At 43.9% G+C, this 25,188-nt stretch overlaps 1 protein-coding gene across 3 annotated transcripts in view; it reads left to right on the forward strand.

The window, feature by feature from the left end:
• The window catches only part of STK32B (serine/threonine kinase 32B), a 344,943-nt gene that overhangs the window by 78,300 nt on the left and 241,455 nt on the right, over window positions 1-25,188 (forward strand). For 2 of the 3 annotated variants that reach the window (XM_065877630.1, XM_065877631.1), the window contains exon 2: window positions 15,322-15,377. In XM_065877630.1, coding sequence (XP_065733702.1) covers window positions 15,322-15,377 — 56 coding nt within the window. Of the gene's footprint in view, window positions 1-15,321; window positions 15,378-25,188 lie in introns of those variants that run through there. The other variant, XM_065877632.1, reaches the window with a different exon arrangement.

The following is a 25,188-nucleotide window of genomic DNA, read 5'->3' on the forward strand; positions in this document are numbered from 1 at the left end:
AATTTATTTCCTCACAGTCCTGGAGGCTAAAAGTCTGAGATCAAGGATTCAGCAGGGTTGGTTCCTTCTGAGGCCTCTCTCCTTGGCTTGTAGACAGCCGCCCTCTCCCTGTGTCCTCACATGGTCATCCTTCTGTGCATGTCTGTGTCCTAATTTCTTCTTCTTATAAGGACACCAGTCATATTGGGTTAAGGCCCACTCTAGTGACCTCATTTTACCTTAATCACCTCTTTAAACGCCATTCCTCCAAATAAGTCCCATCTAAGGTTCTGGGGACTCTAGCATGTGAATTCTGGGGGACACAGTTCAGCCCGTAACCATCATCATCAATCATGTCACCACTGTCATCATCCCCATCACTCCTCCCCACCACACACATTTATTGATCACCTGGTATGTGTTGGGCTCTGGTGTAAACCTTTCCACGTGTGATCTCATTTAATTTTCACAGGAATGGGGAGGAGAGAGGTGAGGTAAACCCCCACTTTGCCTCCTCAAGGAGGTGTTCTCTCGTGCCCTGCTTCTGCCAAAATGTCATCATCCCTCCAGTTTGTGGGCCAGGGGAGCTGCTACGTAGCCCCTCCACTTAGAAATCACACCCTTCTTTGAATTATAGAATCTGGCTCTCTCACAGAGGAAAAAGTCCTGAAATCTTTGAGTTCTCCAGATGTCTGAGCAGCAAAGGATTTCACTGTGATTGTCCAGAGCTAAATAATCCCAACTCTACCTAAAAGTGAGCAGCAATTTCTGGGCTCTGGAGCCTCCTGAAACCGTCAGAGGGGGTGGCCAGTCCCCCCTCTGCCTCCACCCAAAGCCTCCGGAGCTTTCCTCCATTCTAGCCTTTGTGGGTGCTGCTTACGCTCTTGACGGGCACACGCTGGACATGGCTGGGACCAAGTTTGGTTTGTTTCTGCCCCGGGGCCTGAAATAGAATCATATTTCTGTGAAGGTCAGGAAGGACATACAAAATAAACAGATATTCTAACCCCAAAGGGACACCACAGGCCATGGATATAAAGCATTTCAATGAGGCTTATCTTATTATTCTGGTTTGCGTTAGGCTAGTAAGGGAATTACATTGTGCATGTGTGCCCATGTACGTGCCTGCCTGTGTGCATGTGTGTGTGTTTTAGGGGCCATCCCTAATCTCTAGCAGTTCATGACAATAAATTCATCATTTATTTGGCCCTGTAGGTGGCAGAATTTTAAGATGGCCCCCATGAGCATCCGGTCTCCCACTCCACTCCTGTGATTATGTCACATTATATTGCAAAAAGGAGATTATCTAGGTGGATCATATCTAATCACAGGAGCCCTCTAAAAGCAGAGAGATTTATCAGAGTAGTTACAGAAAGGACAGTAGGAGAGAGATTGGAAGCATGAGAAGCATTAGGAGCTTCCAGATGCTTAGAAAACTCCCACTTCACAGCCAGGAAAGAGACAGGCACCACCATCCTATAACCACAAGGAACTGAATCCTGCCAACCTCGATAAGTTAGGAAGCTGACTCCTCCCCAGAATTTCCAGTAAGAGCAGCCCGGCCAACACCTTGATTTTGACTTTGTGAGACCCTGAGCAGAGAACCCACTTGCTTCCACTCAGATTTCTGAACTACAGAGCTGTGGGCTAATCAGTGGGTGTTATTTTAAGCTGCTAAATGTGTGATATTTGTTACACAGCATAGAAAACCAATACAGGTCCTTCCTCTGTGTGTAGGGCAGGACCTGGGCCAGGAACCAGGGACATGGAGATTCCTGGGGCAGGCCCCTGCCCCCAGGTTGCTCATGGTCAAATGTGAGAATCCAGAGTTCAGGCTGGAGGACCTCAGCTGAAGGCAAATGTCACTGGGGGGCTGCCATAGCAGCACTTGATGGTGGGAAAGAGTAGTGGGCAGGCCTGGGGCCAGGGCAGGTACTGGGGGAGAGGACACCGAGTTGGCCATCCTACCCCCTGACCCAGGGTGGCTTTTCTGAAGCTGTTGGGTCACGTGGGCATGTTTGGGCTCGAGGCCATCCAGGGCACCCATCCCTGGCTTTCTCTCTCACCTTCCCCGAACCTCTGCTTCCACCCTCCCCATTTGCCTTCATCAAGGAGTCTGATTTCTCTTTCACAGTGAAAATGGCAGCCCCTTACACCAACTTCACAGTATCCACAGATCTGCCTCCAGGCTGCCCAAGCTCTTCCTCGGACCTCACAGCAGGGCTGTCTCCTGTTCCCGTCCCAGCAAATTGATCGGTGATCTGACCCTGCCCCCCACCAAAGACTCTGGCCTTGACTTAGGTCGAGGGATGTCCATGGATGTTCAGTCGTTCCAGCACCATTTATTGAAAGGCTGGCCTTCTTCCGTTGAATTGTTTTTGTACTTTTGTCAAAAATCAGGAAATTGGTAGCTTGGTTTCTAGGAAAAATGGTCATGCTCTAAGTCACACTGAGTTTCTCTTTCAATCATTGTGTTGAGAGCTGGCTGGGACAGCACTTTTTATCCAAGGTTGCACAGCTGGAAATAAGGAAAGCCTGCCTCTGCCAGAGCTGGTTCCACTGTACCAGAATGAGGAACCAAGTGATGCCATTTCGTTTCTAAAGTATCTTTTTGTTTCTACAACTAGACAGCTATAAGTATACACACAGGTGCATACAGCCACGAATGTGGATCGTTTGTTTGGTCATTCATGCATCTGCTTGGTCATCCTTTATTCAGCCTCTCTTCTGGGCCAGGTGTCGTTCTGGGTGTTCTGGGTTGAATAGTGTCCCCCCAAATTCATGTCCACCTGGAACCTCAGAATGTGACCTTACTTGGAAGGAGGGTCTTTGCAGATGTAATTAGTTAAGATGAGGTCATTCTGGATTAGGGCCCTAATCTAACGACTGGTGTCCTTATTAGAAGAGAAGAGACGCAGAGACAGACACAGAGGGGAGACGGCCACGTGATGATAGAGGCAGGGACTGGAGTGATGCGGCCACAGCCAAGGAGCAGTAAGGATGGCTGGCGCGGCAGCCCCAGAAGCTGGAATAGGCAGGGAAAGATGCTTCCCTAGACTGTCTGGAGGGAGCCTGGCCCTGCTGGCGCCTTGAGTTCAGACTTCTGGCTTCCAGAACTGTGAGAGAATATATTTCTGTGGTTTTAAGCCACCCAGTTTGTGGTTCTTGGTTATGGCAGCCCCAGGAAATGAATATACTGGGCACAGAGGAAGCAGATGTATCTGAGAGTCTTTGCTTTGAGGAATTGTCTCTCTCTCTCTCTCATGTGTTTGATACTTTCATTATCATAGATTCCACCTGTCAAAGAGCATCCAAATTAGCTTCTGTCCCGAGATTATTGCCATATAATATTTTCCTCTATGAATTGGGCATATGATTTCCTAAATGCTTATAGATTCAGTGTTTTCGCTGATAAGGGTATAGAGTGAGGGAAAAAAAGGCTTTTGGTCTTTATGAAACACATTTATCAACTAGAAAACAAAACAGTTTTTTTTTTTTTTTTGCGGTACGCGGGCCTCTCACTGATGCGGCCTCTCCCGTTGCGGAGCACAGGCTCCGGACGCACAGGCCCAGCGGCCATGGCTCATGGGCCCAGCCACTCCGCGGCATGTGGGATTTTCCCGGACCGGGGCACGAACCCGTGTCCCCTGCATCGGCAGGCGGACTCTCAACCACTGCGCCACCAGGGAAGCCCAACAAAACAGTTTTTAATGAGGCTAAAAGAAGCAGCTCAGTTTAGCAAACACTGGTTTTCTACTCTGTACGTAAGAAGTCTGGACGGAATAACTGGTCCAGCTCTGGCCCCGACCAGCCAGAATGGATGCTGGCCAAGGAGCTGGATCAGCGTCTCCAGCTGAATATCAGCCCCTGATGTAACCATGGATGAAATCTACACCTTAGGGCAGAGGAACCGTGGATGAGCGAGGGAGGCTCTGTGCAAAGATGGCTCCCTTCAGAGCCCTGAGTGCTACTAGCATAGACTTGCGGATGAACTCATAGCCTTCAGCATTGGGAGTGAATATATACACGTGGCACCCCCGTGCAGCCACTCTTCCTGGGTGGGAAGGTGTCAGTTCCAGTCCCGCGTAGCCTATGAGTCTGTGGCCTCTGAGTAAGTAGGCTACCTGGTGAGGGAGGAGGTTACACACCTAGAAGATGGTCATCTCCATCAGTCGTGGGGAAGGAAGAGACTGGTATTCATTGAATGCTTCTTGGAAGGCACTGAGCTTTGTGGTTTTGATGTTGTTACATTGAACTCTGATCCACTCAAGTTGATTTTGGAGTTTAGTGAACAGAGAGAGGTACGGATTTGATTTGATTTTTGTCCCAAGAACTAACCAGTTTTCCCAGCCCTACTTACCAAATAGCTCTTCTCTTCTCTGCTGGAGTTCAGCCTGAGCTTGTCAACCTGCAAAGCTGTGTTCCTTCCTCTGCTCCATCCTGAATCTCTGGTGGACATTTTTGTACCTCAGTTTCCCAGAAGCATCACACTTCACTCGGGATTATGTCTTTTTTGTTCACCACAGGCATCTTATCACATGCAGTGACCGTTGAATGAGTAAATAAACTATTACTCTTATATCTGGTAGGATAAGACTTTTCTCTTCAAAACTTATTTGGTAGAACATTTTACCCTATTCTCACTTATCCTTAAGAATGATTTTGCCAGTTTTGGGAAACAACCTCAGTTATGATTATATAAATGTGAGCATGAATTTGAGAGGAACTGACAGATGTCTTCTTGTGTCCTGAAACCTTTACTGCCTTATCCCATTCATCATCCTGACAACCCCATGAGATTGGCATCATTGTGCCCATTTCACAGATGACTAGGGCGAGATGCTGAGACATGGAGGGCCCCCTCCTCCTTGAAGCTATCTGTAACCCCAGTCAGAAGTGAGGCTGCCATCCTTAATGTGCTCGGCACGCTCTTGGACTTTTCCCTTTCATGGCCATTTATTCAATAGGTATTTATTGAGCACTTACTATACGCCAGGCACTGTTCTAGGCTCCAGGGATACTGCAGTGAACAAAACAGGCAAACATCCCAGCCTACAGGGAGTCGGCATTCAATATGGGGGTGGAGACAACGAGCAGGTTGACAAGAGAGCAACAGATATTTCAGTTTGTGAGAATGACTAGGACGGAAATAAGATGGTGATGAGGTAGGGAGGGCTGAGGGGGAGGTCACCCAAGCAGGGCGGTCAGGGAATACCTCTCACTTCTGCAGGGAAGAGAGACCCAAGGATGGGAAGAAGCTGGCACAGGGGTAAACCAGGAGCCAAGCATTCCAGGCAGGGGAACAGCAAGAGAGTGCCTGGGCATTTGAGCAACAGCTGGGAGGCCTTGGAGGCTGATGGATGCCAAGGGAAAGGAGCATGCATGGGGCGGCTGGGAAGGAGGCGAGGACAGGTCCTTCCAGGTCCTGGTGAAGAGTGTGATTGTGTGCAACCGGACACTACTGACGAATGAATCTGAATAGTACTTGAGTTGTAGGCTCTCGGGATGGTGGGCAAAGGAGGGAAGAGAGGACTCTTCTTCTTGGACCTGAGAACACACTCAGACCCTGGGGTCAATAGGTGAATTGGTCCCTTTCTAAGAATTGCAATGGTCCAATCTGCTGTCCCATCTTACTGAAACCCCGAGTCCCTGCGAGGCTGATTCCCGGGGACTTGGTGGCTTGGTAAATAAGGGGAGTGGATCCTCTTGGGCAGTACTTTTCTCAAAAAGCTCTTGCAGAGGCTGGATGTGTCCTTGCCCTGAAGAAATGTCTAGTCATCTTTCTGATGGGTTAACCACCACCCCCCCAACCCCACCCTACTCACTCCTTTCCACTCGTACCCCTGTCCTGCTGTTCCAGGAACGCATCCTGCTGTTTCATGCCACTGGGTGCTTGTTTTCCTTATAGCTTTTCTTGGAATCATTACTTCTTCTCCTCACCCCCTGGAGAACTCTTATTATTCCTCAAACCCACACTCAGGGTCTTGTGCTTTCAAAACTTTCCCTGACTGTCCCCGAAGGATGGAGTAGATCCCTCTCTATGACCTTGGTCCTAGTCGCTGCGGGTGCAGCAGCCTGCAGGGCCCAGTGTGTCCCCTGCTAGGCTGCCAGCTGTTTGTGAGCAGAGCCCTGTCACTTTCGAAGCCCCCTTCTCTCATCAGGATCAGCACACCATAGACACGGAAGATGTGAGGATGGACCTAAATCTAGTAATGAGAATGTCTCGTCCCTGCTTCCACATAGGCACAGGCTGAACCAAGGCAGCTACGTTCTTGCTTTGCTTCTCCCTTTCCTGGGCTCCTGGCTGATCACCACTCCATCTTTTTTTTCTTTTTTTAATGACTTTTTAAAAGCATTTCAAGGTTCATAACAAAATTGAGGGGAAGGCACAGAGACTTCCCATATACTCTGGCCACCACCCATGCACAGCCTCCCCCATTATCACCTCCCCTACCACAGTGGTACCTTTGTTACAATCAATGAACCGATGAAACTGATACATTATCATCACCCAAAGTCCATAGTCTACATTAGGGTTCACTCTTGGTGTTGTGCATTCTATGGGTTTGGACAGATGTGTCATGACATGGACCCATCATTATGGTATCCTGCAGAGTAGTCCACCATGCCCACTTTATCTTTTCAGATAAATTTATTTAGCAGACTGTAACATCATTGCTGGGATTCCACGTCCTTAATTACCATCATGGGGCAGTCCGGTTTCCCTGAGATTACAGCTAAATTTGCTTATTTCCAAATAGCTTAAACCAACAGCACCAAACCATAGTTTTATTTTCCCTCGTCAGGACCCTCTAGTACTTTCCCACCATGTTTAGAAAAATCTCCTAAAGCCCTTACCCCAGCCCTGTATGGCCAGCTCCTGACCACCCTTCTGACCTCATCTCTCCTACTTTCTCACCCTCTCGAGCTGCGCTCCAGCTATCCTTGCCTGCCTGCTCTTCCTGCAGACCATCATGCATGTTCCCCTCTGCCTGCTGTTACCATCCCCCAGATATTTGCATGGCCTTTTTCAAGGATCTGCTCAATTGTCCTCTCCTTAGAGAGGCCTGCCCTGACCACCCTATTGTACTCCCAACATAGTCGCTGTTTACGCCTGTCCCTGGTGGGGTTGGCAGAATAATGGCTCCCCAGAGATGGCCACATCTCAATCCTAGAACTGCGTATACACTGCACTACATGGCAAAAGGGACTTTGCAGATGTGACTAAAGTTAAGATCTTGAGATGGGGAGGTTATCCTGGATTATCCTGTGGGCACAATGTAATCACAAGGATCCTTATAAGGGAAAGAGGGAGAAAAGAGGGTCAGAGAAGGAGATGTGACATTGGAAGCAGAGGTTGGAGTGATATGGGGCCATCGGCCAAGCAATGCAGGTGACCTCGAGAACCTGGAAACCTGGAAAAGGCCACAAAATGGATCATTCCCTAGAGCCTCCAGGAGGAACTCAGCCTGCTGACGCCTTGATTTTAGTCCGGTGAGAACTGTGTCAGACTTCTGACGTCCAGGGCTATAAGATAATATATTTGTATTATTTACGCCCCTGTGTTTGTGCCTGAATTTGCTAGAGCAGCACTAGGAAACTAATACACGTGAATTTATTGTTTTCTTCGTAGAATTTACCACTTCATACCAATGAGTTATACACTGATGGATTATTTGCCTCCTTGCACCAGAAGGTCAGCTCCATGGATGGAGAGTCATTTTGTGTTCTGTTCACTGCTGGGTCCCAGTACCTAGAACAGGGCCTGGCACACAGCACACACTTGTTGTCACTTCAACAAGTATATGTATCCACTCAGTAGACCTTTATTTTTTCAACCAATAAATACTTGTTGAATAAGTGACTGATAGAAGCATTTCATGGTGATGCCTGATGCATCTGGGTCATCCCTCCTTTCTGTATAGAGGTCAGCTGTGTCCTATAAAGACACCACTGTCTTTCCCAGTCCCAGTCCCTGGAGAGCCCAGTCCCTGGAGAGCCCCTTCCTGATCTCCTACCTCACTGCACAGCTCATGTATTCATGCCTGTGTTTGGTTATCTCAACTGAGTACTTCTTCTGTGCTACCTGTCACGTATCTGGGAGTCAAGGATGAACAGGGCTCAGCCCCATTCTCAGTGAGTCACCTGGATACATGCATTATCTCTATGCTAATGAGAGACAAAGCCAAAACCAAATAATCACCAGCGTTATGTGCTGATTATGGAATCGTCTTATCCCGAGAAAAATTCCACCGGATGAGTGTGGCCCCATTTGAGAGATGAGCAAACAGATTGTGAGATGCTAAGTGACCAGGCTGAGGGTCCACAGCTGCAGCAGGGATTTGAGTTGATACTTTTCAGGGTGGCTTCCGTTTGCGGAATCAACCTTCTGCTCTGTCATAGCCTGTGGCCCTCGCCCCGACTTGGGGAGGTAGGCATCACTACTCCCATTTTACTGATGGGAAAATTGAGGCTGGGGAAGTTAATTTATTCCCTCAGGTTCACAAGGACAAAATGGTGGGGTTAGGTTTAAAGCTAGCTGTGCAGAACACCAAGCTCTCCCTTCCACCTCTGCCCCTTACCACCTCCCCATATGATAGGTCTTTTCCCACTGCAGTCCAATGACCAAAACCTCAGATACTTACGGGATCAGGCAGGAAACAGAAATGCATGAACTGGGCAGGCATGGATAGTGGTGACTCAGAGAAGACTATTGTCCTGTTGTCTGGGGGCATCATAGGGCCAGTTATGGCAGATCTTCCAATTTTTGAAATGATGGCAAAAATCAGTATTTTGAGGTGAAATTTCCTATATACGCACGACCAGCCCAAGTGCAGTGGTACAAGGAATGAACTCCAGGTTTCAGCTTTTTAGGGAAATGGAAAAGGGGACATTTGCTTGCTGTCTTTGCTTGATGTATTTTTATAGGATATTGATTGGGGTTTACTTTCTATTACAGATTGTTTAAAGAGTAACTAGCCATCTTGAAAATTCACACTTGGCTCTCTGAATAAGCTGCTTCCTGAATATTGCATATTGAAAGAGTGCTATGAAATTCCTTAGAAATAATTGGCCTGTTGGAAATGAGAAAAGATCCCAGTAGCTCACAAGGTAGAACAACCAGATTTACCTAGTGTGATAATTACCATCAGTAGTTAATAGGCCCTAATACAGTTCTCACGTTATCACCCAAGCAATGTTTGGTCATGATTTAATCAGACTAGTGTTGTGTCATAAAGGTGAAAAGTGGGGAAAAGCTACTCATACAGAATAATAATGATAATCATACCTAATATTGGTAGGCATTACTTCAGACTCAGGATTATTCTAAGTACTTTACCTATATTGATTCACTTAATATTCATGACAACCATAGATGGGTATTTTAGTTTACCCATTTTATAAGTGAAGAGACCGAGGCACAGAGAGGTTAAGTGACTTCCCCAAAGTCACCCAGCCGGTGCGTGGTAGAGCCAGAATTCAAATCCAAGCAGTGTGGCCCCTGTGTTTACACCCCAAACAACGTTGTTCTTCTGCCTTTCAGTAAAATCACGATGAGGCTGGAAATTCAACAATAAAATAGTTAGCATTTACTAAGCTCTTACTATGTGACTATCTTTGTGTATCAGAGAGGAATGCTTCTGGCTTCTTGTAGTAGCAAATCTGACCCACAGTGACTTAAACAAGTAAGACTGCTTTGTTCTTTTTTCTAGTATAATAAGAAGTCCAGAGGTAGGTGGTTGCTGGCATAGCTTCAGAGGCTCAACAACAGGTAGTGGCTTCTGTGCCCATAAATCTTGGCCTTTGGCTTGTGTTTGTTGTTTCATAGTCACAAAATGGCTGCTGCAGCTCCAGACATCACATCATCATATATGGCAGGAAGAGGTGGGAGGGTTCAAGAGCCAGTCCAGCTGTAACTGTCCCTTTTCATCAGGAAAATATGCTTTCCCAGAAATACCCCCATAATCTCCTGCTTAGATCTCATTGACTAGACCTATGTCATGAGGTCACTGCCAACTGCATGACTGTCTGTGACAGTGGAGAACAGAATTCTCCAGTGGATAATCAGTATCACCTGGAAACTTGCAACCTGGGAAATGCAAGTTCTCTGGCCCCTCCTCAGAAACTCAGGAGGGGACCCACGATCTGTCTTAGCAAGCCTCCAGGGGATCCTGATGAACTCACTGGATTTGGTCAATTGTGACTCATTGTCTGGGGCCGGCCACACTGCTCCCTGACGGATCTGAGGTTTCCGGATCAAGGATGAAGGGCGAGTTGGGCCTGGCCTGCCCTCCAGGCGGGCGTCACTGTTGTGGAGCCTTTGGGTGAGGTCAGTGGCACCCCTTTGGCTTTGCTTCTGGCTGGCAGTGTGCTTCCTGTTTCTACTTTAACAGTGTACTTATCACAGTGTCACCCTTGGCAACCCTAGTGTCTGGTGGTCTGAATAAACGCTGCTTTTCAAGAATTCACCTTCCTGTCCCCCGGCCAGCTCTGTCAGTGCTAGTGACTTCAGGTGGTCTAGAAACCTACAGGTGACCAATTGTCCCAGTTTTCCCAGGACTGTGGGGTTCCCAGGGTTGCAGGACCTTTAATGCTAAGACCAGGAAGGTCCCGGGCAAACCATGACCCGATGGTCACCCTAAGAAACCCACTAATCACCCCTCCTTGTACACCCCCCAGCCAACTCCTCTTGCTCTGGGCCACCAGCCCTAGGTGACAGTGTGATTTCTAGGAGCCCGTCTTTGGCCTGGGACTCTCATTAACTGAAGTCATTTCAATCTGCTTATCAATCAAGTGTAAACCCTTCGCTTATTCACAGTGTATTCATGGAGGCACTATTATGTAAATCTCAGTACACCAGGTCAGGGGAATGCGAAATAAATGAAAAACCCAGGCCATACACTCAGTCACTTAAATCCAATCTAGTCCAGTAAGCAAGTAAACGTTAAATAAGTACCTGTTTGCCTCGTACGTTGTGTTAGACACCCACCCCCATGAACACACATTTCTGTAGAGGATGTGGATGAGTGAGATTATTTACAATATTATAATGCTAATTATTAAAACAGTAATAGCTTTAGGCATTTGCCAAGTTGCTCATTAATTAAAACCCCTTCCAGTTATGAGACAAGACAAAAGAGGAGGCCAGTGGAGAACCAAGCCTTACCCCTAGAAGGGATCTAGGTGGGGTTGAGGAGTGGGACCCAGGAGGGCAGCAGCAATGGGCCCCGTGATTCTGAAGCCCAGAATTAGCCAGGCTCACCCACCTGTTCAGCAATGACTCTGGACCCCGTAGACCTCTCCACACAGTGGCTGGCCCTGAAAAGCTTCTGGCAAGAGGGAGCAGAGGAAAAGCTTGCTCCCTGAAGACAGACAGGTTCTGGAGAGAGAGCAGGACAAGCAGAGATACACCAGTGCAGTTCCTTTTCCAGCTCACCACTTGGACAACTCACACCACCTTTGATGGGGCAAGAGGCCACAGATGTTCACTGAAATATCCCTCCTAGAACCCAGAGAAGGAGGAGGATGGCTCCCCATCCCCGACACAAATAGCTAATGCTTTTTGAAAATGTGTTGTGTGCCAGGCACCATTCTATGCTCTTCTGGAAGGTAGGCACCGTTGCTCCCATTTTACAGACGGGGTACGTGACACACATAGAGGCTCAGTGACTCATCCAATGTTACTGTGGCAGAGCTGGGTTATGGACCTAAGCAGTTTGACTCCAGGCTGGGGTCTCCTGATCCCTGGACCGATGTCTGCAGAAGGTCCTGCTATCGCACTAAGGAGAAAGTGATTTGTTGGAAGTGGGGGAAAGCTTCATGAGTGAAAAGAACATGTGAGCCGTGTGTCAAAGGGCAGGTAGGGGTTTTCCCTGAAATAAAGGGTGTCGGAGGAATGACTTTCCAAGCAGGTGAAATAACAGCACAGGGAGCATGGAGCCTTCAGGGAAGTGGGGATGTTTCTTGCTAATTGGCGGGGAGGGCAGGTGTCAAATGCCAACAGTGGTGCCTGCCTCCCGGGACCCTGGGGGCTTGGGACGGGATATGTGCATTTTCTAGCTCATTGCCGGTCACATCACAAGTGCAGTCCCAGCCCACTGCTTTCTCTCTTCCCAGTTTCTTTTCCTGGCAAGTTATGTGCAAAGGAAACCAATCTAGGTCAAGGTTTTGCTAAGTTAACCGTTAACCCTGTCTCTCTATTCTAAGCACGTTAGGTGTTAGATGGCACGCTGGATTCTGACGTTGGATTGGCAGGGACACAGTTCAACATAATTATCCTCCATGGTGGTGAGTTGAATGCACAAGGAACTAATTGTATTCATTCACCTCCCCCTATCCTTGCCCCCATAGTAGTAAACGAATCAGTTCACTTCATCTTTTGTAAATAGCATGTCTTTCCTAGTTACTAGAAACTGGCCGTAATTCAATCTAATTCAGAAATATTTACCGAATACCCATTATGTACCACGAAGTGTGTCCGGCACCATGAATATGGGAATCTGCTTTCAATCATTCCTTTAGCTGATGAATATTTGTCAAATATGACTGTGTACCAACGCCGTACTAGCTGTAGGGTTACAGTAGAAAAACAAACATGGCCTTTGACCTCAGGGAGCTTAGAGTCTAGTGGAGGATCAATGATCTTAATCAAATGAGTGTAAAATAACACAGAATAATGTCTTTTGGAGCAAAGTCCCAGGGTGCTGTGAGAGTATATAATAGGGGGAGCAGACTTAGGCTGAAGGGTCAGAGCAGCCTTCTCTGCTTGCAGAAGAATGAAGAGGAAGCAGAGTTAACAAGTGTGGGACCAAGAAAGGTGTGGGGAATGGCTGCTCAAAGTACAGAAAGAAAGCTTGCAAGTCTGAAGCTCAGTGGGTGTCTGGAGCATGGTAGGAGGTGAAACAGGAGAAGTAGCAGGGGCCCAATTGTGTAGCCTCATGGCCGTGGGGAGGAACTTCCTCTTTTCCCTGAAAGCAATGGAAGGGCCATTGGAGGGGTGTACGCAGAGGACGAGCAAGAAGACCCCCCTCCTGAGAGAGGTGGTTGGAAGACCACTGTGGTTGTCCAAGCGAGAGACGATGTGGGTTAGACCAGAGGGTGGCCACAGGGTGGATGGATGGGAGAGACAGTGAACAGGTGAAATGGACCTAACCTAGTGAAGGATTAGATGTGGGGTTGGGAGAGAGAGGAGTCCACAATGAGTTCCAGGCTTTGAGCTTGTGAGGTCGAATGAATGTTGAACTGCTCATCCTAGGCCGTGTTTCTTTTATTTTATTTTTTAATTGATGGACGGTTGATCTACAATGTTGTGTTAGTTTCAGGTGTACAGCAAAGTGATTCAGTTGTATATTCGGTTTTATATATATATATATATATATATATATTCTTTTTAATATTCTTTTCCATTATGGTTTATCACAGGATGTTGAATATAATTCCCTGTGCTATAGAGTAGGACCTTGTTTATCCATCCTATATATACTAGTTTGCATCTGCTCATCCCAAACTCCCAAACCGTCCCTCTCCCCCCCACCTCCCCCTTGGCAACCACCAGCCTATATGTATATGTGTGTATATATACCTATGTATGTATGTATATATATATACATATATATATGTTCTTTTCCAGTATAGGTTATTACAAGATATTGAGTAGAGTTCCCTGTGCTATACAGTAGGTCCTTGTTGATTATCTGTTTTATATATAGTAGTGTGTATCTGTTAATCCGAAACTCCTAATTTATCCTTCCCTCCTTCCCCTTTCCCCTTTCGTAACCATAAGTTTCTTTTCTATGTCTCTGAGTCTGTTTCTGTTTTGTAAATAAGTTCATTTGTATCATTTTGTTAGATTCCACATATAAGTGATATCATATGATAGTTGTCTTTGTCTGACTTACTTCACTTAGTATGATAATCTCTAGGTTTATCCGCGTTGCTGTAAATGGCATTATTTCATTCTTTTTTATGGCTGAGTAGTATGCCATTGTATATATGTAACACTTCTCCTTTATCCATTCATCTGTCGATGGAAAGTTAGGTTGCTTCCATGTCTTGGCTATTGTGAATAGTGCTGCTATGAACATTGGGGTGCATGTGTCTTTTTGAATTAGAGTTTTCATGTTTTCTGGATATATGCCCAGGAGTGGGATTGGTGGATCATATGGTAGTTCTATTTTTAGTCTTTTAGGGAATCTCCATACTCTTCTCCATAGTGGCTGCATCAATTTACATTCCCATCAATGGTGGAGGAGAATTCCCTTTTCTCCACACCCTCTCCTAAGTTCTATTTTGGACCCATTGAGTTCAAGGTGGCTCCAAAGCCTCCAGGAGTTTCTGTGTGGTAGGATCAATCGGTACGCACAGCCTGGAAAGTCATTGGCCATTAGGTGGTGACTGAAGCCTTTGGAGCCAGTGAGGAGAGGAAGGTTGTAGGATGGAGTCTTGATGGAATCCAGTAATTAATGGCCAGGAGGACAAAGATGCATGTGGAAAAGGGCTGATGCATGATATGGAAAATCAAGAGGGTGCGCTTCCATTGAAGATATGCAGGTGTTTTGAGAGAGTGGCCAAGTAGAAGGGGCACAGAAAGTTGTCCATTGGCTCGAGTGGCATAGCCATACGTTGTTGGCCTGTTGTGCTATGGGGATGGGGTATAAGCCATACTGGAACAAGGCAGTAGAGATAGCAGGAATGGGGAGCCCCATCAAGAAACGTGATGAAAGGGAGGCATGAGACAGGGCAATACCAGGAGGAAGGAGTGGGATCATCCTCCTCATCCTCTTGGCTCGTGATATCAGTGGTTAGACAGACACCCAAGCAGGGAAGGACCATGATGCGGCCATGAAACTTGGGGGTCCAGAGGTTCCATAATGGAGGTAGGATTAACTCCTTGGCTACTGAGGCAGGTGAGCTGATGTCTGAGTATGTAAGGTAAGAGTGCTTGATGGACAAGACAGGAGCTAGGAGTAGGGAAGGGTCATCCTGGCAAAGGGATTAGCAGGTACAAGAATTTGATAATCCAAGTATCCAAGTTTTTCTCTGTCCTGCCTTCCCTCTGGCCCAAAAGATGTCTCTCCTCCTATATACCATATAGGTGTATATGGTTGTGGGTGTCTAAGTATATGGTGAGGTGTTAACTGCCAAATATATGTGCTGGGAGGGGAAATGGAATATGCCGAGAAGTATCCATTCAGTGGTGGAGCGCTGCCATGTCAAACATGATGCAGTAAACCAGGAGCCGTTTGAAATAAATGGGTAGGTGTGCAGGTAAGGACATTTAAGAACCAAAACAAGGTTTGCCAAATCTGACTTATTCCTGTTTTTCTCTTTTTTCTTTTACAGTCAACTTTGACCATTTTCAGATCCTACGGGCCATTGGTAAAGGGAGTTTTGGGAAGGTAAGAATGATGGATTTTAACAAATTTCATCAGTAAAATAGGAAAGTTCCGACCACTGGGCTTATGCCTATGTGCATGTTTGTGTGTTTGTTTCTATGTTGATTGCTGGGCACTGGGAATTTCCTGTTTGACAGAAAGATTTGAATTTGCTAAATTTGAAATGTGAAAGGAAGTCTGAATAGTTTCCTTTGGATATGCTGTAATTTCATTCTGAAAATTAAATTACAGCAGTCCTGCTTTAGGTGAATTACTATGGTAATTATCTCAAGATTGCTAATGCTATTTCTTCCTTGAGGATGTAAATAAGGAAAGTGGAAAAACCCCCGCAAATTTATGTGATGGCCAGCAGTAGCTCTTTCCTGCAATGGAGGCACTTTAAAAAATTATTGTGGAAAGAAGATTTAACATGAGATCTGCCGGCTTAAATTTTTAAGTATACAATATATGTATCGTCGTTGCCTATACAGAGAACACTGTATAGCAGATCTCTAGAGCTGACTCATCTTGCTTGGCTGAAGCTTTATGTCCATTAGTTAGTAATTCCCTGTGTCCCCATCCCCTCAAGCCCTGGCAACCGGCCTTTGGTTCTATGAATTTGAATATTTTAGATAGCTCCTGTACACGGAATCATGCAGTATTTATCTTTCTGTTACTGGCTTATTTCACTTGGCATACTGTCCTCAAGATTTACACATGTTGAACAAAAGTGGTGAGAATGGGCCTTCTTGTCTTGTTCCTGAACTAAAGGGAAAAGCATTCAGCTTTACACTGTTGGGTATGGAGCTAGTTGTGGGCTTGTCATATATGGCCTTTTATTATGTTGAGGTTTCTTCTATACTCATTTTGTTGAGAGTTTTTATCATACGTGGATGTTGAATTTTGTCAAAAGCCTTTTCTCCATCTACTGAGATGATCGTGTGATTTTTATCCTTCATTTTGTTTATGTGGTACATCATGTTGATTGATTTGTGGAGGTTGAATCGTCCTTGCAGCCATGGAATAAATGTCACTTTGAATAGTGTAGATGATCCTTTTAATGTATTGTTGAATTCAGTTTGCTAATATTTTGTTGAGGATTTTTGCTTCCATGTTCATCAGGTACATTGGCCTGTAATTTCCTTTTTTTGTGGTGTCCTTGTTTGGTTTTGGTATCAGGGTAATGCTGACCTTGTAAAATTAGTTTGGAAGTGTTCTCTCCTCCACAGGAAGAGTTTGAGAAATATAGGTATTAAACATTTGGGTGTTTGGTAGAATTCACCAGTGAAGCTGTCTGACCCTGGATTTTGTTTGTTGAGAGTTTTTAATCTCCTTACTAGTGATTATGTTTATTCATAATTTTCTCTTTCTTCATTATTCAGTCTTAGAAGACTGCATGTTTCTAGGAATTTAAACATTTCTTCTAGGTTGCCCAATTTGTTGGCCTATAATTGTTCATAGTAGTGTCTTACAATCCTTTGTATTTCTTTGGTATTAGTTGTAATTTTATCGCTTTCATTTCTGATTTTATGTATTTGAGCCCTCTCTCTTTTTTTCATAGTGAGTATAGCTAAAGACTTGTCAACTTTGTTTATCTTTTCAAAGAACCAGCTCTTAGTTTCATTGATCTTTTCAGTCTCTATTTCATTAATTTCTATTCTGACTTTTATTGTTTCCTTCCTTCTGGTAACTTTGGGCTTCATTTATTCTTCTTTTCCTAGTTACTTTAGCTTTATCGTTAGGTTGTTTATTTGAGGTTTTTCTTGTTTCTTGAGGTAGGACTCTATCACTATAAACTTCCCTTTTTGAGCTGCTTTTGCTGCATTCCACAGATTTTGGTATGTTGTATTTCCATTTTCATTTGTCTCAAGGTATTTTTTTAAATTTCTCCTTTGATTTCTTCTTTGACCCATTGGTTGTTCAGTGGCACGTTGTTTGTCTCCACGTATTTGTGTTTTTCCAATTTTCTTCTTGTAAATGATTTCTAGTTTCATACCATTGTAGTCAGAAAAGATACTTGACATGATTTTGATCTTCTTATATTTATTGAGACTACTTTGTAGCCTAACATATGATCTATCTTGGATGATGTTACACGTCCACTTGAGAAGAACGTGTATTCTCCTGCCTTTGGATGGAATGTTCAATATGTATGTATTAAGCCCATCTTGTTTAAAGTGTGGTTTAAGGCTGATGTTTCCATGTTGATTTTCTGTCTGGATAATTTTCCATTGTTATAAGTGTTATAAGTCCCCTACCATTATTGTATTGCTGTCAATTTCTCCTTTTAGGTCTGTTAATATTTATTTTATATATTTAGGTGCTCTTATGTTGGGTGCATAAATATTTACAAGTGTTATATCTTCTTGCTGGAGATGACTTTATCATTATGTAATGCTCATCTTTGCCTTTTATTAGTCTTTGTTTTAAAGTCTATTTTATCTGATATAAGTATATCTACCCAAGCTCTCTTTTGGTTTCTATTTGCATGACACATTTTTTTTCCATCCTTTCACTTTCAGTTTGTGTGTGTCCTTACATCTGAAATGAGTCTGTGGTGGGCAGCATATATATGGGTCTTGGTGTTTATCTGTTCAGCCATTCTATGTGTTTTGTTTGGAGAATTTAGTCCATTTACATTTATAGTAAGTAGTGATAACTATGTACTTATTGCCATTTTGATAATTGTTTTCTGGCTGTTTTGTAGTTCTTCTATGTTTCTTTCTTCTTCTCTTGCATTCTTCCCTTTTGGTTTGATGACATTCTATAGGGTTATGCTTAGATTCCTTTATCACTATCTTTTGTGTATCTACTATAGGCTTTTGCTTTGTGGTTACCATGTGGCTCACATGTAACAGCTTATATATATATACACAGACACATAAATATATATGTAGGTGTATATATAAAATCATCTATTTAAAACTGATAGTTAAGTTTGAATGCATTCTAGAACTCTACATTTTGAACTCCCCTTCACATTTTATGTTTTTGATTTCACATTTTACATTTTTAAAATTTCATGTATCATTTAACTGAATTATTATTTTTATTACTTTTATTTTTTAAACTTCATAATAGCTTTGTAAGTGATCAATCCACTACCTTTACTATATATTTACCTTTACCAGTGAGATTTTTACTTTCATATGTTTTCTTGTTACTAATTAGTGCCCTTTCTTTTTAGCTTAAAGAAGTCCCTTTAACGTTTATTGCAGGTCTGGGTTAGTGGTGATCGGTTAGCTTTTGTTTGTCTGGAAAGCTCTTTATCTCTCCTTCAATTCTAGATAATAACCTTGCTGAGTAGATTATTCTTGGTTGGAAGTTTTTTCGTTTCAGCACTTTGAAAGTGCTGGCCTTCAAAGTTTCTGCAAAAAAAATCTGCTGATAGTATTATGGGGGTTCCCTTGTTTGTAACAAGTTTTTCTCTTGCTGCCTTTATGATTTAGCTTCAGCTTTTGACATTTTAACTGTAATGTGTCTCGGTGTGGGTCTATTTGGGTTCATTTTTTTTGGAACTCTCTGGGCTTCCTGAATCTGGATGTCTGTTTCCTTTTCCAGATTAGGGAAGTTTTCAGCCATTATTCCCTTAAATAAGTTGTCTGCCTATTTCTCTCTCTTCTCCCTCTGGACCCATATAATGCAAATGTCATTCTGCTTGATGTTGTCTCATAGGTCCCTTAAGCTATCTCCACTTTCTGAATTTTTTTTTCTTTTTGCTGCTCTATTTGAATGAGTTCCAGTGACCTCTATTCCAGACCACTGATTCTTCCTCTGCTTCTTGTAGTCTGCTATTGAACCCCTCTAGTGTATTTTTCAGTTCAGTTATTGTATATTTCATCTTTGTGACTTTTATTTAGTACTTACTTGTATTTTCTATCTCTGTTTAAGTTCTCTCTGTGTTCATCTAGTCTTCTCCCAAGTTCAGTGAGCATCTTTATGACTAACATTTTGAACTCTGTTTCAGCTAAATTACTTATCTCCATTTCATTAAGGTTTTTTTTTTTTTTTAACTTGTGGTTTTATCTTTTCCTTTTGTTTGGAACAAATTCCTTTCTCTCCTCATTTTGCTTGACTCTCTGTGTGTTTCTATGTATTAGGCAAAACAGCTGTCTTTCCCATTCTTGAAGTAGTGGCCTTGTGAAGGAGATTAACCTTCTTGTTTAACCTTGCCCTAGCTCTTGGTTATATTTTGAACCATTGTGATTGTCGTAGCACCCTGATTTATTCTTGGTAATTCCCAGTTGTTGAAGACTTGTGAGTGTTCCAGAGGGTGGGATCTCAGTTAGCCCTTAATTTCAGGCTGATTAGAAACTAGGCAGCAGCTTTTAAGGTATGCAAGTATACACAGTACTGTGAAAATGCAATTGTAAACCTTGCTGGCCTCCGCACCAGGTGATCTACAGGTGTCCCATTAGTGAAGTTGCAAAAATCGGGGCTCCAGGTGAGTGTTTGATTTCATTTCTGGGAGGTACCAGTGAGCTGTAGTGAGGTCAAGGGAGAGCACAAAGGTGATATCCCCTAGACCTTTCATAGCCTCTAGACGTATGGAAAACTGGAAGCCTGTCCATCAGGCTGAAGCTTCAAGACAGGTAAATAGGGCTTTTTCACAGGAAGACTGGGGGTGCATCACAGCAGCTGTCTGTGCAGTAACTGGAGTGTGGTAGCCTGCCAAGAATAGTCTCTCTCATTGTTTCAGACCCATGGGGTCCCAAAACACAATCCCCCCTGGACACCAGAGCCAGGTGCTCAAGAGGCATACACTGTATGGGCTGCATGTGCCAACTGGCTTTGGCAGGGATGCAGAAGTGGCATGAGGATGGGGCATGTACAGTGGGACTAACAAGGTGGAGAGAGAGCACAAAAATGGCACCTGCCAGCTTCTGTCTCCAGGAAGAGTCCCAACAGATTCCTGCCCCTCCAGCAGATGCTTTAAGATTAGTAAATAAATCTCCTTCACCTATGGTCCAGACCTTTTCATACTGTTGCTTTTGTGCTGGGTTCCAGGGCGAGTGAGTCTGCGTGCGAGCCCTTTAAGAGTGCGTTCCCTGTTCCCTACAGCCCTATGGTTCTTCTGGATGTAAGTCCTGCTGGTTTTCAAAGCCAGGCATTTTGGGAGCTCTTCTTACCAGTGCAGGTCCCAAGGGTTGGGATGACAGATGAGAGCACAAACCCCTGGCTCCTCAGGGAGAAGTTTTGTATTTGTGAGACCCCTCCCAATTTCAGGTCACCACACTGAGCGTGGGGTTCGGGCAAGATCACATCTCTGCTTCTCCTTCCCATCTTGATGTGGCTCTTTTATCCTTTGTTGTGGAGGAGCTGTTCAGCTAGTTTTCAGATCCTTTTCATAGGGAATTTTTCTATAGGTAGCTGTAAATTTGTTGTGCCCCTAGAAAGAGGTGAGTTCAGGATCTTCTTACATCGCCATCTTGAACCGCCTCCTTTCTCAATCTCTGTCTTTACTGATTTTAACAATCTGGTTGTCTTATCCATTTCTGAGATGGTTGTATACAATCTCCAACTCTGATTGTGGAGTTGCTTCTTCTTCCTTTAATTCTGTCAGTTTTTTTTTTGTTTGTTTGTTTGTTTGTTTGCAGTACACGGGCCTCTCACGGTTGTGGCCTCTCCCATTGCAGAGCACAGGCTCCGGACGCGCAGGCTCAGCGGCCATGGCTCACGGGCCCAGCCACTCCACGGCATGTGGGATCCTCCTGGACTGGGGCACAAACCCGTGTCCCCTGAATCGTCAGGCGGACTCTCAACCACTGCGCCCCCCGGGAAGCCCTAATTCTGTCAGTTTTGCTTCTTATGCTTGGAAGATCTGTTGTTAGGTGCATAGTTTTATGGTTGTTATGGCCTCATGATGAATTGACCTTATTATCATTGTGAAATAAACTTTTCTATCTCTGCTAATAATCTTTTTTGAAGCCTATTTTTTCTGAGATTAATATAGTCATTCCAACCTACATGGCATATATTTTTCCATGTCTTTTCTTTCATTCCATCTGTGTTTTTATATCTGACATAAATCTCTTGAGGATAGCATATAGTTAGGTCTTGCTTCTCTTTAAATCCACCTGGCAATCTCTTGTAGTCCTTTATTTGTTCTTGTTCTCTTTCTCTTTTGTTCTTCTGTTTCTCTTTTCCTGTTTTGCTTTGGATTAATTGAATATTTAGAATCTCCATTTAATTTATCTACTGACTTTATAGCTATACTTCCTTGTGCTATGTTTTAAAATTGTTGCTCTAGGGATTATAATACACATCTTCAGTTTATTTCACAATCTGCTTAGAGTTAATATTTTATACCTCACATAAAATATAAAAACCTGGTAACCATATAGGTCTATTTTCCACTCCTGTCAACCATTATACTATAGTTGTCATATGTATTACAGCTTCTTAAATCATGTCTCCAGTACAATATTATAGTTTTTTGCTTTAAATGTATAGAAATATATGAATATATAATATATGGTAAAATATATATCTATTTTAAAGTATGTGTAGTTTTTTGGCTTTTAAAAAATTAGGAGGAAAGTAGTTCTTGATATTTACCCATACCTTTCGTGAAGGTCTGAATTTCCCTCTGGTGTCCTTTCCAATTCATCCTGAAGAATTTTCTTTAGTATTTTATGTGGTGCAAGTCTCCTGTCAACGCATTCTCTTAATTTTATTTTCTCTGAAATGTATTTATTTCACCTTCTTTCTTAAAGAATATTTTTACTGGATACAGGTTATTGGGTTGACAGTTTTTTCTTCACTGCTTTAAAGATTTTGTACCATTGTCAGCTGACCTCCATGCTTTCTGATGAGACGTCATTAGACTTGAATCATTATTATCTGATAGTAATGTGTCACTTTCATCTCTCTCCTTTCAAGATTTTCCTTTCATCTTTGACTGTCAGCAATTTGACTATGTTGTGCCTAGGTGGAAATTCTGGATTAAAAGAAAATATTTTCTCTCCCTTTGCTTAGATTTCCTATATTTTCATTTATTTCTGTCATATTGCCCTTTATATCATGCAGCATATTCATAGTCATAAGAGCTGTTTTCATGTCCTTTATGCTAATTCCAACATCTGGGTCATTTTAAGATTCACCTCCATTGAGGATGGGTTCCATTTTCCTGGTTCTTTATACGTTGAATAGTTTTGGGTTGCATCCTGGATATTGCCAATGCTATGTTGTACAGACTTCGGATTGCATTGTATTTCTTTGAAAATATAGTTTTAATGAGCAATTAACTTGGTTGGATTTACACTGCATACTCTGCCTCTTGGACAGGCACACGAAGTGTAGTCTTTTCTTCTTCACTGTATTGCTTATAGTCTGCCCCTTATAGCCCTTAGGGGTCAGCCAGAGATTTGGGCAGAGTTTATGTGCCACGTTTGAGATTCCCCCTCTCTGGATTTTTCAGAGAGAGGAGTTGTGGCCCAGAGAATTTAGGAAGTTTGCCTCTAGTCTCTATGGATAGTAGCTGATCTTCAACAACAACAAAAGATTTTAAAATTCTGTTAAATCTTTACTTTCTGTTGTCCCTTATGTCGAGGATTTCATGGATGAAGGAACGTGGAAGCAACTTTTTAAGTGCACAACACAATCGGCACCACATAGACGCATATCACTTTTACCCTCATGTCAGTGATGATTTGGGTCCTGAGCTCCTTGCACCCCTTCCTGTCATACTACCAAATCTGTTAGCACGTGCCCTCATGAATCATTAATGGATTATATCCTGTCACCATCCTTAAAAGTTTTGTTTTCCTTTTCTGCCTACATCTGTGCTGCTCTTTGCCTACTGGCTTGGCTCTCAGAACCTGTATTCCAGAGCGTAAATGTATTAAAGCTATGGTTATAGTGGATGTTCTGAAAAACATGCAAGCTTTGTAGAGGATCTAGTTTTTTTTTTTTTTTTTTGAGGATCTAGTTTTAAGTCCCTCTTTAGCTTGTAGCAATTTCTTGATGACACCCAAATTCATGTAAAATGTACACAAACATCCAGTATTCAGGACGAGGTTAGTTTACTTCAAGGCAATCGAACGTAGCTTTGTTGTGGTCAAAATACCAAATAATCGCTGCGTTTCATGGTAAGTGTAGATGAGTCTATATGACTATTATGAGACTCAAGGTGGAACTGGGCTGGACTAAGATGAAGAAAACCACCCTCCTAATATTGAAGGGATATTTTGGCTTTGCTATCTGCCTTTGGCAGGTTTTGATATCTGACATTTATTAAGAGTTTTCCAGAAAGACATTTCATTGTAAAAGTATGACAGTAGCCTTGGTTATCAGGAAAAAGCACATGTGAATTCCCATTTTACTTTCATTCTGGAGGAAGCTGTGCTTCCCCAGTGTAGCACCAAAGTGAACAGCTGCAGGCAATCCATTGATTTTAGCAGGAATTCACTGAAAATTTTTATAACCCATTTATGACTGAATTTTAGGACAGTTGAGGCACAGCAGATTCTTTTCTACATATCTCAGTGGAGACACTTTAGATCTGGGAAGCAGACTGACTCTGATATGTACTAGTTGTGGCTACCTGGGAAAGTGAATTAGCCACCCTGAAGCTTAGTTTTACTCATCTGTAAAAAGGAAAGGGAATGGAGAATCATAGTGGACTGTAGTAGCTGTTGTTTTTGACTGTTCAGCATGTTTTTTGGTCCCCTTTCTCATCACGGTAGCATCTCTTTCCTTTGGAAAACACCTCCCCCACCCCATGTGGACTGTCAATTATTATGGTCTCTCACTCACCTTCTGAGATGGGCATGTGACCTGGCTGGGCCAACCACTTGGGCCATATTCAGCTAGACTGGTGCTTGGTCCAAGGAGTGGCTGTGTTACCCAAGCCCAGCCATTCATAGTCCTTCCATGGAATCAGAGGTGAAAGGCTCTCATTGATGATGTTCTGTAAGAAAACAGGTCTGCATGAGTTGGTGACCATTTTTCTCAGCAACTGGTGAAGGTGAAAAGTCTCTCTGCAAAAGGAAAGAATGAGGCCCAAAGTGAAGAAACAAACAGATATAAGAGGCAGGTGGAGAGATGGACTCCTGTTGAGTAGGGTCAGGACTGGGGCGAGCGAGCAAGGCACCAGGAGTGAAAATTTAAGGAGGCATTGCTCCCAGGGTCCTCCAAATGCAGGTTGACATTGCTTCCTTACATTTTGCCCCCTCACTTGCTGAACCCCAGTCCTGGCCCTGCTGGGCACTGTCTGAGCTTGGGTTCCTCCAGGAGCTGAAACTGAGACAGAGAATTGAGTACAAGCAGTTTTTTGGGGGGGGGAGGTGATCCCAGGAAACACCTGAAAGAGAGGGGGAGTGAGACCCAGAAGGCAAGGCAGCCAAGGATGGGTATTTGGTGAAAGCACTCACCACTGAGGCCCTTGGACTCACCTCCATTCTGGGACTCAATGCCGAGGGTGCCCTGAGGCAGCCGAAGGTCAGAGAAGCTGATGTTTTTATGCACAGTTCCCTCCCTGTTCATCATTGATGGAGGGCTGCTTTAAGCAGCATTACCTCTCCTGCACTTTTTGGCTTATCTCATCCAGGGCAGAAGAAGGTCCCCAGCAGAGAGTCACAGGTGTCCACAGTAAGCATCCTGAGGTGTGTGGAGGTGCAGGAGAGGGAACGTGGGCAGGTACCATCAGTGCCTCCGCCTTTGTGCTCTTCCAGTCCTTTGAGCCTTATCCAGTGTCCTTACCAGCTACAGGATCTGGCGTCCTGTTTTGATTATGCAAGATCATGTTGGGTTCCCAGTATCTGCAACGTGAAGTAGAGTCCTGACCAATCAGAAACTCACAGTCATTGTCCTAGGAACTGGACCCCTCTTACCA

This window comes from Phocoena phocoena, chromosome 5 (genome assembly GCF_963924675.1).
Source record: "Phocoena phocoena chromosome 5, mPhoPho1.1, whole genome shotgun sequence".
In the NCBI taxonomy this organism is placed as follows: Eukaryota; Metazoa; Chordata; class Mammalia; order Artiodactyla; family Phocoenidae; genus Phocoena; species Phocoena phocoena.